This window comes from Zosterops lateralis (genome assembly GCF_965231275.1).
Source record: "Zosterops lateralis genome assembly, chromosome: 7".
NCBI classification, from domain to species: domain Eukaryota; kingdom Metazoa; phylum Chordata; class Aves; order Passeriformes; family Zosteropidae; genus Zosterops; species Zosterops lateralis.
In genome coordinates this window covers 30,233,543-30,246,948 of record NC_139767.1, presented here as the reverse complement: position 1 = coordinate 30,246,948, position 13,406 = coordinate 30,233,543, and the positions used below count along the sequence as shown (strand labels likewise).

The following is a 13,406-nucleotide window of genomic DNA, read 5'->3' as shown; positions in this document are numbered from 1 at the left end:
AAACATTTCTGAAATATGTCCCAGTCTAATGTTTTGTACATAACGTAATAACCACAACTCCACAAAAAGGAGGAAAAGACTTAAATCAATTCCATGAAAATTATAACTGAACTTTCACATCTAAAGAGTCAGATATTAAAAACATATGCTGGCTATAAAAGTTACGTAATTCCAAGTCTGCGATTCCCCAAACTGGCTTAAACAGAGTTAATAAACTATTCTATAAATCAGTTTATGACTATAAAATCTAAGAAATTTTTAGTCTCTATAACTGATGCCCACTCCCATTTGTCCAACCAACTCTACCACTCTTTGCAACCATTAAGAGATAAAGAGCCATAACTTACTGGTGGAAGTTGTCATGGATAGAATTCAGTAAGTTAACCTGTGAGTTGGAAAAAAAAATGAAGAAAATACACATTTATATTTTCTGGTATGAGCTTTCACAGACAATAAGATGAATTTTAGTTTAAAGAAAGTTATTACATAGATAATGCCCTCAAAAGCAGACAGATGTACAAAAATCACCATGAGTTTTCTTTCAGAAGATAAATCACAATCCTTTTGCCTTAGTAAAATCTATCCCGCTGGTGGAATGACAGAAGCAGAAGTGTTGGACCACACGACTGAGATTTTTAATTTTACTGGCATTCAATTATTCCACTTAGAGTTTTCCAACACGATGTCTTCCCAAACTAAAACACTAAAGTAAAATGGCTTGTACACGTGTTCATCATGTATTGAAATTTGACATAAAAACACCTTGCAGGTGCTGGTCTAGTGTTCAACAGTGACTGTACACAAGCACTTCACAAATAAACAGGAAAAAACCACTTTTGCCTTTGAGACGGGAACCACTCAACAGACTCTGAAGAACTATTTCCACACAAGGCTCTGAAGACTCTCCAAGCAGTGTAGAGGCAGCAGGTCAATTCCTGCCCTGCTTTGATTGTGCAGATAAAGTTTATAGGTTTCCTACCAGCCACGCACCATTACTCACTTTGCTTATGTGTATTTTACTGGATGCTAAAAAGTGAACTAGTAAAAAGTACAGAATGGCATTTCAGAGGTGTGGCTGCTCTTACAAGACAGTAACGTTGCACTGAATGAAGACAAAAATTGACATTTGTAACAGCATCCCAGGAATATTTTGCTGCTTGTATAAATTCACCCACCTAATAAAACTGTATGGAACACATCCTAACCGCCTTTGATTTTTTTTCCTGTTTTTTACATACTGCTGAGAGCATTAACATTCAACAACTGGCAATTAATGTGATCCTTTCTCTCAGCTTTGAATACATCCTGCAAGTCTCCTGAGGTTAAGCCTTCCAAGCAGTTTCTCCTTTTGATGAGTATTTGAAGAGTTCTGCACTAAGCAAACCCAAGGGCTGCAAACAATCACCTGCCCCAATGCTACAGAAAGCTGAACTCATCTCCTAAATCTAAAATCTTCCAGCTTAATGAGACAGCAATAAACAGGCATGGCAGAATCTGCAGGTGTTCCTGACTTTCCCTTGGAAAATTCAAACAAATTCTGAACAGACTCCCAAGCAGCCAAGGTGCTTAAGAATTCCTGTTATTTACAGCAGTGAAATTATTGCATTACTCATCAATATTTGCCATGTTCTCATCCCTGCCTCAAGATAATTCCACTGTGCTTGAGAACATAATTACAGTTCATACCAGAACACAGTCAAGCCAGGAAGAGTAACCCTGCACAACCACTGCATGGGAAGAGTGTGGATGTGTTACACTACAGTGAAATCAGCAGACACATCCCTAAATTGAAAGACATTATGAAAAAAATTACTTTTAAAGCCTTGTAAAAAATCGCATTTTTCTCAAAATAGGGTTAAATATGAGCCATGATCACAGAGACCTTTCATGTCAGAACTAAAAATTCAATAGCCAAAAGTCAACTGTACAACTATTCTTACTATTGTTGTTTTAAAGCAACAATGCTCAGAGTGTTTTACGAAAGGGCTGTTTGGGGAGGAAAAAGGGAAAAAAGAATCTCCCCAAAACCCAAGTATGAGACAAAGTGCAAGTATATTCCAGAAATCTCTGTGAGGCACAGATGCCAAAGACATTTTTTATACACTATTAGACAATATCTAGTTGCTGAAACCTTGGTTCTAATACTAAATGCATCTCAAGGAAATCTCATTGATATTATACACTTAACTAAGGTAAGATGGCACAGGAAGACATTCAGAATTCCCCCTGTGAACCCCCAAAAGGCATTGGATTGTTTTGGCAAGAGTACTCCCAGTTTATACAACAGTGAAATAAATCTCCTCTATATTCTGTTTCTATATTCTCTATAATCTGCTTTTTATGTCTCCATTTCAAAACCAGTCTATAACTTTTAAAATTTCAGGTTTGCCCTCAAAAAAACCCAAAAAACAAAAAAACAAACCAAAAATAAAATAAAAACACCAAACAAATAAATCTGTATTAAATGTTAATGTAGGGGAGAAGTTAAAGTAATGTTAAGTAACATAGCTTCTATGTCATTCATTTTTTAAATATGATATATGACTTTTCTGAATGGAAAAAATGAAAACTATCTAACGTGGATTAGAATCAGCTGCTTAAGGGAAGGAAATGTTTGCTCATCATCTCCAAAACAGGATGTGAAAGGACACTGAAAAGTGTTTTTACATAGTCAGAAATTTGACCACTGTTTGTCTCACAAACTAAAGAAATATATCTAAATAATGCAAAACTCACTAGCCTGTTCTTATTTTATTAGAATAAACAGAAATCTGAGGTAACAAAACTTTTTGCATTTTAAAAGTCGTAATATTTTTTCTCGTCCTGTTTCCTCCTATTTCTCCATCTTTACTGAAATGAAACACTTGTCATTGCAAAAGGAAGACTGAAATCCCTCAGTTATGCGCAAGAAAGAAATGAACCTGACATCGATGGGAAAGAGGGGAAAAAACCATTCTTTCATGGAAACTACTCTTCTGACCCAGTAAAATCACCAGCAAATTAAGTGTAGGTAGCTCAGACCCTCAGAACTAAATCCGATGTTGCTGACAGCAGCTTAAATTTGCTCTCTAAAGTTACTGACTGTGGCCTGGGTTCATAATAAAAGGTATTGACTAAAAGGAGAAAAAAAAGGGTAATTTGATGCTATGATAGCAAGACAGAGATATTTGCTGATCAAATGTTACTCATGTTTAGAGAGCACAGTGAGTGGTTTAAACACGCTGTACCAACAGCAATTCTACAACACAGACCATTTCCCCTCCAAGATTACAAATATTCTTACGACTCAGTTGTTCCATTTTTGTTTACCAAGACCAGTAACTCTGCTCTGACAGGACTGAATATGGTGAAAGCCAAGCAAAAGCTTTTTATTTCCTTTCCCAAAGACTGAATACTTAGAAAATAGCAATAATATTTTCTTACCTCCTTTTCCAAATATACTTTCTTATCATCCAGTGTATTATAAAGAGTAAAAAACTGCTTCGTTTCTTTGTGAGTTGCTGAGACTGCAAACAAAAAAAAAGGGGGGTAGAATAATAAAAGAACATGAGGTAAAATGGAATCTTGTAAAAATACTCCCTAGGCTTTCTATAACATATTTTCCACTATCAATAATGGAACACACTGCCTCATGTACATGCAGAAGGAACATCCTTCCAGAGTTTCTCTCAGCAGGGTTTCCAGCTATCATCTCTTACAAGAACAACACAGCTCAGTGTCTAAATTAAGCCCCAACTGCTGACAGTCCTTTCTGCCAACACATGTTGGCACCATCAGCTGCCTGTTCACGCTTCCTTCCCAAACTTTACCCTTGCACCACCCAGGCAGCTGTACTGCTCACACTGGCTTTGCCTGTGCTCTTGGAGGCTCAGCAAGGACAGGGAAGAGCAGATAATCTTGGTAGTACTGTGTGGAAAAAAGGGCATTAGGCTATAAATGTCAAGCTACACATGTGCAAGATGCCCAACAAAGCTTTTGCTGTTTTAAAGTCTTTATCTTCTTCTGATCTGTGTGTGGTGATAGAATTAAATAATACTTTCTGGTTTAGGTGTTTTCAGCAGATGTTGGTCAGAGCTCAGCTGGGAAGGCAAGGCTCAGCCAGGCCTTTCCTTGGGCCTACAAGATGATACTCAAATCTGCTGAGTGTTCCTCTAGTCTTTAGCTCTTCACTGCCTAAGGAAATCCAATATATTTGTGACTCCCAAGGAAAGAGTTCAACAGGCAGCAAAAGTCATTCTGGCTAGAAACCAGAACCTGGAAAAGATGTATGGGTTAAAACCAATAAACCTTGGTGAAATCATGCACATTAGTCTGGGACTTGCAGAACTGCTGCCAAATGAGAGAGGCCTTTCCCAAACCATTTCCTTCATGCCACTCCTGTTCCTCCAGCAGCTCTGGTACTCACAAGTCTTTCACCAGTGGATAACAACTCAAAAAACCTTTCATGATTTCACCTGTTTTGGAAAGTTGTGCCAGCTTATGGAGCCTTATGGACACACAGCAGAACCCATGCAAGGTAAAACAGACAAAGGGAGAAGAGGAAGAAGGAACCAGCTGGATCATTGATACTCTTAAATGTTTTCCATGGAAGAGGTTCAGTTAGGTCTAAACCAAAGCACTGAATATTATAACCAAAAAGGATTCTGGTACAAAAAAAAAAAAAAAAAAAAATCACAGAAATCACTAAGGTTCTTAGTTAGTGCTGAAGATTGTCTTGTCTAACACCGTCTGAATCAAAATTAAAAAAAACCACATTTTGGCAACTGAAGGTTCACCTGAATCTGGCTAAATGAAAAGCCTCTAAGTACCTCTAAAAATATCACAATTCAAAGAAAAACTGGCTAGAGATTTCCAGCTCATTTCTCTAAAGCTTAGCCTGTACCACACACATTCCCAGCCATGACTGAGCAGTGTGTTATCCTGAGACACTACTCACACTTTGTACTTTAGAAAACAAAGGCCCATAAAATTCAAAGCGTCTTAAATCCACACCCAAAGCTGCACAAGTCTCTTTGACCTTAGTCTCTCTGTACTTCAGATATAAAGGAAGCTCCATCTTTTGAGCAGGTAGCTCTGACCAGAGACTTTGAATTAGACACGACAGAGAATGTGCAGAAAATTTAAGGAAAAACACCAAAGTTCTTTATAGCTGGACTTGATTAAATAAACTGCATGGCACAGCAAAGAGGGGGGAAGAAGTACTGGACTTGTACTCACATCTATTCCATCTATTGAGTTAAACTACACGTGTGGAGAACAGCGCAGGACTGTCCCACTGGAGATGTCTCACCAGGGCAAGGGATTCAGATCACACTCACATAATCAGTTTGGAACTGCTCACCTTTCCAGAGCTTGGTTCACACATACATTTAATAAATACAGAATACCTCTGAATCATTAGCTAGGTTTTTAATGCTAACACACAAGCTAGTTGAATGTATCACCAGTAAGCATACTGGTCTGTTATCAGTTTAATGGAACAACTTTGAAATTTTATTCCATTTGCACATTTTCCAATTTTATAATTTCTGACCATAAAGCTAAAGACAATTTGTATTCTGCTCCTACCAAAATATTGCAGGATTGTGTTAATAAAAAAAATGAAAAAAACCTCAATCTCCTCAAGAGACTGTTTTTACTTTGTAGTTCTTGACATAGTTTGGTTCAGAACCAGTTAAGTCATGTCAGTGGAAACAATAAAAGCAATCTATTGGTAAGGCAAATTAATTAAACACAATTCAAACTTACAGCAACCTCATTAGTAAATGGTGAATTAACGACTTTCAGAACATAGTGATCATTAACCTTAATGACAGAACCTGCTGCAGACAAAATTTAGTCCAAAGATCTTGTGCATTGAGTTTCACCCTCAAGAAAATTCTTAAAGCTCAGCTTATAAAGCCTCAAAAATATGATGTGTAACATGAATACCAAAAACCTTTAAAATACCACCAAACTAGTAGATGCTGTTGTTACATGCCATATGCTTAAAATGCAAATGCCCTCCTTTCAGGGCTTTAGCCTTCAGCAGGATGGTCCTGTTTGATATACATACCCTGACTGTAAAGTTCAATAAATCTCTTCTGATACTGTGTGAGCTCAGCTCGGCTGGGTACTTCATCAATCTTGCGTTGTAAAATGGCTATTTCTCTGTTTCTTCGTGCCTGAATAGAAAGTTAGGAGGGGAGAAAACAAAAGCCTCTTCTTGTTCTCTTCTTAAAATGGATGAAGCCCCCCCAGCAATACTTTGTTATTAAATAATTGATTTTAAAAACTAAAAGCATTGGCTGAGGATCAATTTTTTTGTTTTTGCAATTGATTTGTGACAGAAACACTTGTTAAAATTAGAACAACAAAACGAAGTATTAGAAGTTACAAGACAAGACAAACATAATCAATTCTGTACAAGTAAGAACACAAAGAGCAACTCACCAGTAGCAGGCGGAGCTTCTGAAGTTTCTCTTTCTCAGCTTTGTACTGCTGTTCTATAATCTTATTTGGCTCCTGGAAGTTGAGAACCCAAAATAATTGTGTAGCATACGTAGTGCAAAAATGGCAGATTAGGCTTGTTTTCCTGTTCTGCCTATCTTGGGCTCCCACAATTACACCACCATTCATTTTTTGCCCTTTTTAAAAATAATTATTATCTATATTAAAAGTCTGACTTCATTTACTCTAAACAAGGCTATTTAGATAAGTTTTAACTTTTGATATTTTAGTTTCTAAGAGTTATCAATAGTTTTTGCACTGCTTTACAGAAGTCACACTTTAAATGAAGATACAAATCCAAAGATTGTCTGCACCCTTTGTCTGAGTGTTTATACTTTGATTCAGTGGTGGGGTTAAGAATAAACAAGGCACCTGAACAGAACATAAACCCTCTGATATGTGTTCTAGACTTCCTGCAGTGTGGACTTCAAGGTAACTTTTTCTTGCTAAAAAATTCAAGATTTCAGTTTGCACTTTAATTTTTTCATGCTGTGTTGAGCATCATGGAAGTTGTAATCTGCCTTGTTCCAGAGGCATGAAGGCATCAAATGTTTACCCACTGAAAATAAAGTCATTGAAGCTTTTCCTTTTCTGTTCATTCATTATTCATTGCCATCAGTCTGGATGCACTTGTGTTAAAGCCTAACTTGTGACAGCTGCTCACTGCATGCAGTGCACTGAGCCACTGAAAGCTTGTGCTTTCATCCTTCAGATAACCCCACTTCTAAGAAAATCCCAGGCAAAGAGACATTCTTTCTGAGGAAGACCTGTTTCTGTCAGAGATATGCACAGCCCTCAGCACAACACCCAGAGATTCTTCTCTGGTACTACAAAGAAAGAAGTAAAAGGCACAAAAGCATCTGTGAGCAGAGCCTCATAGATTCTGTGAAAATAAAAGATAATGCTGTTGCTGTTTTCAGACTCCTGTATTTCTAGGATTATTAGCCTGAGCTGTGGCTTTACAGAGCTTTTTAGATGTTCCAGCAGATACTTTAATACTTACAAGAATGTCCCAAAAGTCAGAAAGAGTTGCACAAACATTTCAAAATACAAACTGAAAATAAGAATTTAGACTTTTGCATTACCTGTTCCTCCCCACTTTCCGCTGCTTCAGCTTTCAAATTCTCAATATTTTGTTGTAGTCTCTCCATTTCTTCCTTTAAAACAAACAAAAGTTGATTTTTTTTAACTGAGACCTCTTCCCTTAAAGAGGGGAGAGAAGAATTTTGACAATACAGACTTCTAACAAAATTTCAGAGGTGACCACACACATAATATTTAAATTTGGAAGATTAAACAGCATTCCCTGCTTAAGGGTAAGGCATCCATTAATATTCATTATACTGTAATGTAACAAACACTGGAACAGATTTATTTCTTACTTGCAAATATACCAGATCCAGCTAAGACAACTAATGAGTGACATTGAAAATGAAACTGAAGAAGCAAAGCAACGTTACAACAGTGTGACATGGGAAAGTGATGTATGGCATTTGGAGAAATGAATGAATGTGAAGTTCCCTGCAAGGAAGTTTCCAGAACAATCCTTTTGAGATTTCCAAAGGAGTACATACAGGAAAACAGGGTTCTATACTCAGTCTAGCCCTTAGAACACTAATTACTTCTTTTCAGTCTATTAAATTCCATCCACTATTGTTTGAACAGGAGATGAAAACTCTTCTCTCTGATCCAATCTCTGGGCAGTTCATACATACAGCAGCAGCAACAGGACACCAAACACAGCACTGCAGCAGTAAAACTCAAACATGCTCTGGAAACTACAACAGCTCCATCTCGTTGTTGTCTCTGAGGTCCCTGCTGGATCCATCACCCAGGGAGAGATGATCCCTGTGCTGGGTTGTCCAGCACAGCCCAAGCCCACAGTCACATCTGAGCAGAGTGGGAATGGGAGGGAGAGGAGCCACCAGAGGCACAGCTCTGACCAGCACAGGGCACGTGTGGTGTCCAGGACCTGCCCTGGTTTAAGGAAGGCCACACCAACTCAGATCCCTCCTCACTCCTCCCTGCTCCAGGAGTGCTCATATTCAATATAAAACTGGAGTTAGCAGTACTGGAGGCTGGGGGTGTGGGACAGATGACAGACAGGGACACACAGCACAACAACACACCAGTAAAGTGCTGATTTACCAAGTTTTAAATGAATCCTTTGAGGAGACACTGGAACTTACCCTACAGTGTGCTTTGAACTCTTGCTCCTGGCTTTTTAGGTTTTCATTCATGGCCACCAGTGCTCGCAGACTCTGTAATATGCTAAATTTGAAGATTCAGAAAACTGTTAGATTTTTAATTTCTAATTTAAACAGATGAAAAATTAACATATATTAAAACAAGCTTAGTTCTAAATAAATTTACAATAAAACTTGGGTAAATTAAAACCCTAAATATCAGTGCTGATGTACCAAGGTCAAAATAAAGACAGAGTGTTACACTGAATATTCTAATGGCTTTGCTATGCTTTAACCTCATTACTGTGTAAGTTTTGAGAGACTTCTTTTTAATTTATGTGAGATGAAGGCTTCAAATATGAACAAAATAAATCAAGAAGGCCTCATGTACTTGTCAGACATGTCTAGGATTCTTCTGCATTAAATACCTACAATTATTTTGAACTACAGACTGACACTTTTCATTTTGACTGAATCCTATTGTAATATTTCCCTGTCTGTGGAAAGCAAGCTAGAGAATTATTTAATTCTTAAATTTTAGTTGTTTAGGTTGACAAAGCAAGAAACATTGAATGAATAATTTTAAAACCATTATTTTTAGAATTTCAAAGGTAACAAAGGGAGAAAATTACCTAGAATCTGCTTGGGATTCTATTGTTTCTAAGGCAGCCAACTCCTTGTCCAGTTTTTCACTGTAATTCTTAACCTAAGGGTTACGATTGATAATAAATAGATTAATAATAAATTGACTTTCCCACACCATGAGATCACAGTGAGTTAAGCTGGCAAAAACCTTCACTGTTTAATACATCCCTTCACACACAATTTTTCAAAAAACTTTCAGCTACAAACAGCACATAAAACCCCCAAAGATTACCTCTGTTAATGTCTTTTTTGCTTCAGTACATTTTGCCTGCAGATCAGCACATTTAGCTTGCAACTGTTACAAAAGAGGAAAAAAAAAAAGAGTTGGATTCTATATTCACACTAATTACACCTGTAATGGAGAACAGAGAATATTTGAGCTGTTCATAATGGTTGTCTGTCAAACAGTAGGCCAAGCATAACAAACACTGGCTTTCCTTGTCAGCTACTCCTGCATCTGATTGCAGGAATTCTGATTGAATATTTAATTACTAACAGTAAACATTTACCATCTGATGTTTTAGGTGTATAAAGTCCCAGAATAAAAAACAGCTTTTACAAAATAGAGGCCACCAGAACGGTGACTTATTGGACAGAATCTCTGCTAAATTACTGAAACTTTTCTAGCCTGGTTGTACTGGCCTAGTTTCACACCAGACTAAGAATGAGTCCCATTTTATACTTCTCCAAATAAGTCAGGGCAATTCAAGACTTGCACAGAAGCACCATGGCACCAAACCACAGACATTTCCACACCAAATAACCAAGCTGCTTTATGGTTTTCTTCTGTGTAACTGTGAGAAGTCTAGTAAGGCAGTTAGCAACACATGTCATATAATCAAATATTAGGTATTTCACTTGTCAGTTAATTTACAGAGGCTAATTTTAGAAGAACATCCTTTTTTAAACTCCTTATGGTTTAAGATAACATTGCAAATAGTAACAAAAGCAGGACGTAGTTTACAAAAGTGGAGCAAAACACAAAATGCACACATAGCTCAATTTCACTTCCTTTCATGCTGTTTTAGTTTGCTGTTCCCAACACAAAGCTGTGACTTAATGCTCCACTCTTCCCTTTCCACAGCCAAATTTATAAAAAGAAAGCTTTTTCATTGTTTTTCATAATTTTTCACCAATAATTCACCAATAAACTCTATTCTAACTAACTGAAAAAAATTTAAGTCTGCAGTCCACATCTCATGAAAACTGACCTGAATTGTTAGTTTTGAGAAATCTTGCCAAAAAACTTACTGCAGTATTGAAGCCAGAACTCCATAAATATTTTTTAAAAGGCAGGATTCTTGACTGTCATTGATTTCAAAAGCTGCTTTTGGCAAGTGGTAAATGAAATTCAGCCAGGAAATTTTTACTTTAGTAAAGTGATAAAGGGATTATATTTGGCTTACAGCTGTCAGTACGTTTTTTTCCCCATATAAAAACAGCGCTGAGATTGCTATGCACTGAAAACAAGCTGCACAGAATTAAAGGGCCCTCAAGCTGTAAAAATGGCAAAAGCATGTTCCTCCCCAAAATTAAGGCTGAGCTACCTGCCCCAAGAACACAACCTGTTCTCACAATCCAAGGGCAATGCAAGCAAGAGAGATGCAATGGAGAGAAATCAGCGTTCAGCACGACAAATTGCTGGTGCAGAAGACAGCTGTCAGGTATTTCCTGGATGGCAAAAACTTTGTGACCAACCACTTTTATCAATGTTTTCTTCTTTACTACACACACAGTACTTACCTCCTCCAGGAGTTTGGTTTTTTGCAAAATCTGCTTGTTGAGAGATGCCACCTTCCTTCTGTGTTGCTGGGCAGCTCCAAGCCTTTCTGGCCTCTCCTCAGCAGAAAGCTCAGATTGCTGAAAAAACAGTAACAGGCTTTTGGAGCTCACAACATTGCTTTCTGCTTCTTCAGAAGCTCAGGAAATATCAAAGCAGGACATACCTATGATATTTCTTATCAAGAACTGTGCCCCACTATCCAAAAGAATGACTTACTGATTTACCTCACACCAAAATAAGGAAGTAGCTGAACAACTGAATTATATTCCAAAATTTATAAGTAAAGTAAGCTAAAAAAGTCAGGTGCCCTGTGACAGGTGGAAAATACTTCAGTGTACTAGAAGACAGACAATTTTTTTTACATCAGCATTAGGGTTAAACCTGGTAGAATTCTTCAGTGGAAATGATACAAGCTTATTCACTGAACTTGTTGAATGAGAGATGTTCCCCACCCCAATAAATAGCTCCAGAATTTTCAGAAGCCTTGAACAATGGTACATTCTGAAATAGAGGCTTGGATGCATCTTCATGCTGAATGACAATGACATACTCAGTGTGGTAGATGCATTTACCACTCTGGGCTTTTTTTGTGTATTGCTGACATCAGCCTTTGAGAACTACTCAATCCAGCATGCATTGCCAAGAGTGTCTCATAAATGCATAATAGAGACAGAAATCTGGATCCAGTCTCCTCTTCCCTCTGAATTGTGAAAGCAAAGCTGACAGAAATATTCTTTATCAAAAACAACATTTACAATAGAAGTGGGATATTTGTAGTAGACAAAAGAATCATTAAAAACCAGTGATATCCTGATCTCTAAGGGATTATTTGCCTAAAAATTATTTGTACCTTTTGAAAGTCTTCATTTTAATACTTAAATCCATCTGTTTTGGTAATTTGCTTCATGCACTCAGACTTCTTTTTTTCACTTAATCCATTTTCCAATATATCACTAGAAAACCAGTTAATTTTCAAGTACCTCAAGTGCTAATTTATAGCCTGTCAAAGACTTCAATAGTAAGTGCTTTTTGAATAATTACCAAATGTTGACAACTGCTACAATGCATAATCAGCTAAAATGCTACAAGAAGTGTGATATACTCTTCACTCATATTTGCTCCTGGTTCCACTCTAGACAGATGGGTAGGCAGCTTAATTTTAAATGAAAATAAGAGACAAAACCTGTCTTCCTCCTCTTCATTTTCTGTGTTATTCATATTGAAAGAGCAGCTTAATGATCTGTTATGTTTTTACATCCACAGCAAGAAAAGACCAATTCTGATGGCTTAAGCCAACAATTCACAAGCTTTCTTTGCTTTTGTTGTTAGGAAAGGAAGAAGTGCCTCCCAGCAACACCTGTGACCCTGAACTACTCAACAAATACACACTCAGTGTTACTTATTCCTCTCATTATTTAGTCAAATCACATTCCTTCATGTTATGCATTCTAAAACCTCCTCACACATTTAGTCTCTTACATGCATAAGATACAAATGGAGAAAAATGGAAATGAAAAAGAAACATGAGCTAAACGAGTCTGAGACTGATGTTTGCAGAAAGAGTAAAAAATCCACATAATGCAGCTTTGGCATTAAAAAAAGTGGATCATATTTCAAGAAGTGAACTTTACAGCTTGCTTTTTGAAAATGGGAAAGAACCATCTCTAATGTCCCTGACTCTTTAAAGATGATCAATTTGCTGCTCATTAATAATTTTCTGCCAGTGTTTTTAGAAGGTGAGGAAGGACACTACAGTCCTTCCTGCAGTGCACTCAGCAGGTTAACATGGCAGCAGAATGGAGGGGCAAATGCAGAAAAACATAATCACTGATCTGCAAAAATGCCTCTTGTAAGAAAGGTCGTGGCCCCTGGCAACATCAGACCAAGAATTTGGCTTCTCAGGTATCTTCACTGGGCTTGTGGATTCTATTAAGACTCTGGAAAACAAATAAGTACTGCTGTGTTTCTCAGGCTATGTCCAGTTACCAGGGGGTAAGACTATTAGAATTATATCCAAATGTTGCTGATGCTTTGATAAACTCTTTGATAACATCCCCAATTCTTTTCCTAGTGCATGCATACGTGCACAGAAATTCTATTTTTTTAATCACATCCCATAGATTTGAGAAGTGATCTATTTTTGGTTTGACTTGAATCAGTTCTTACTTTTCAGAGTATTAATCATTGCTCTACTATAATAGTCAAGGTCCTGCTCCCTTCTCTCAGAACAGAAGAAATGTAGCGTTGAAATATGACCCTTAGGCTTCTGTTCTTCTAATCTTTTATAATAAAGAAAGGCCAAG

General features: G+C 37.3%; 1 protein-coding gene across 1 annotated transcript in view; it reads right to left on the bottom strand.

The window, feature by feature from the left end:
- CCDC93 (CCC complex scaffolding subunit CCDC93) overlaps nt 1–13,406 on the bottom strand; it is a 35,873-nt gene that overhangs the window by 4,682 nt on the left and 17,785 nt on the right. The window contains exons 12-20 of the mRNA XM_083865656.1: nt 11,064–11,180; nt 9,553–9,615; nt 9,308–9,381; nt 8,679–8,760; nt 7,575–7,646; nt 6,433–6,504; nt 6,056–6,164; nt 3,424–3,506; nt 348–385 (exon numbers count right to left, since the gene is read on the bottom strand). Coding sequence (XP_083721782.1) covers nt 348–385; nt 3,424–3,506; nt 6,056–6,164; nt 6,433–6,504; nt 7,575–7,646; nt 8,679–8,760; nt 9,308–9,381; nt 9,553–9,615; nt 11,064–11,180 — 710 coding nt within the window. The remainder of the gene's footprint in view (nt 1–347; nt 386–3,423; nt 3,507–6,055; nt 6,165–6,432; nt 6,505–7,574; nt 7,647–8,678; nt 8,761–9,307; nt 9,382–9,552; nt 9,616–11,063; nt 11,181–13,406) is intronic.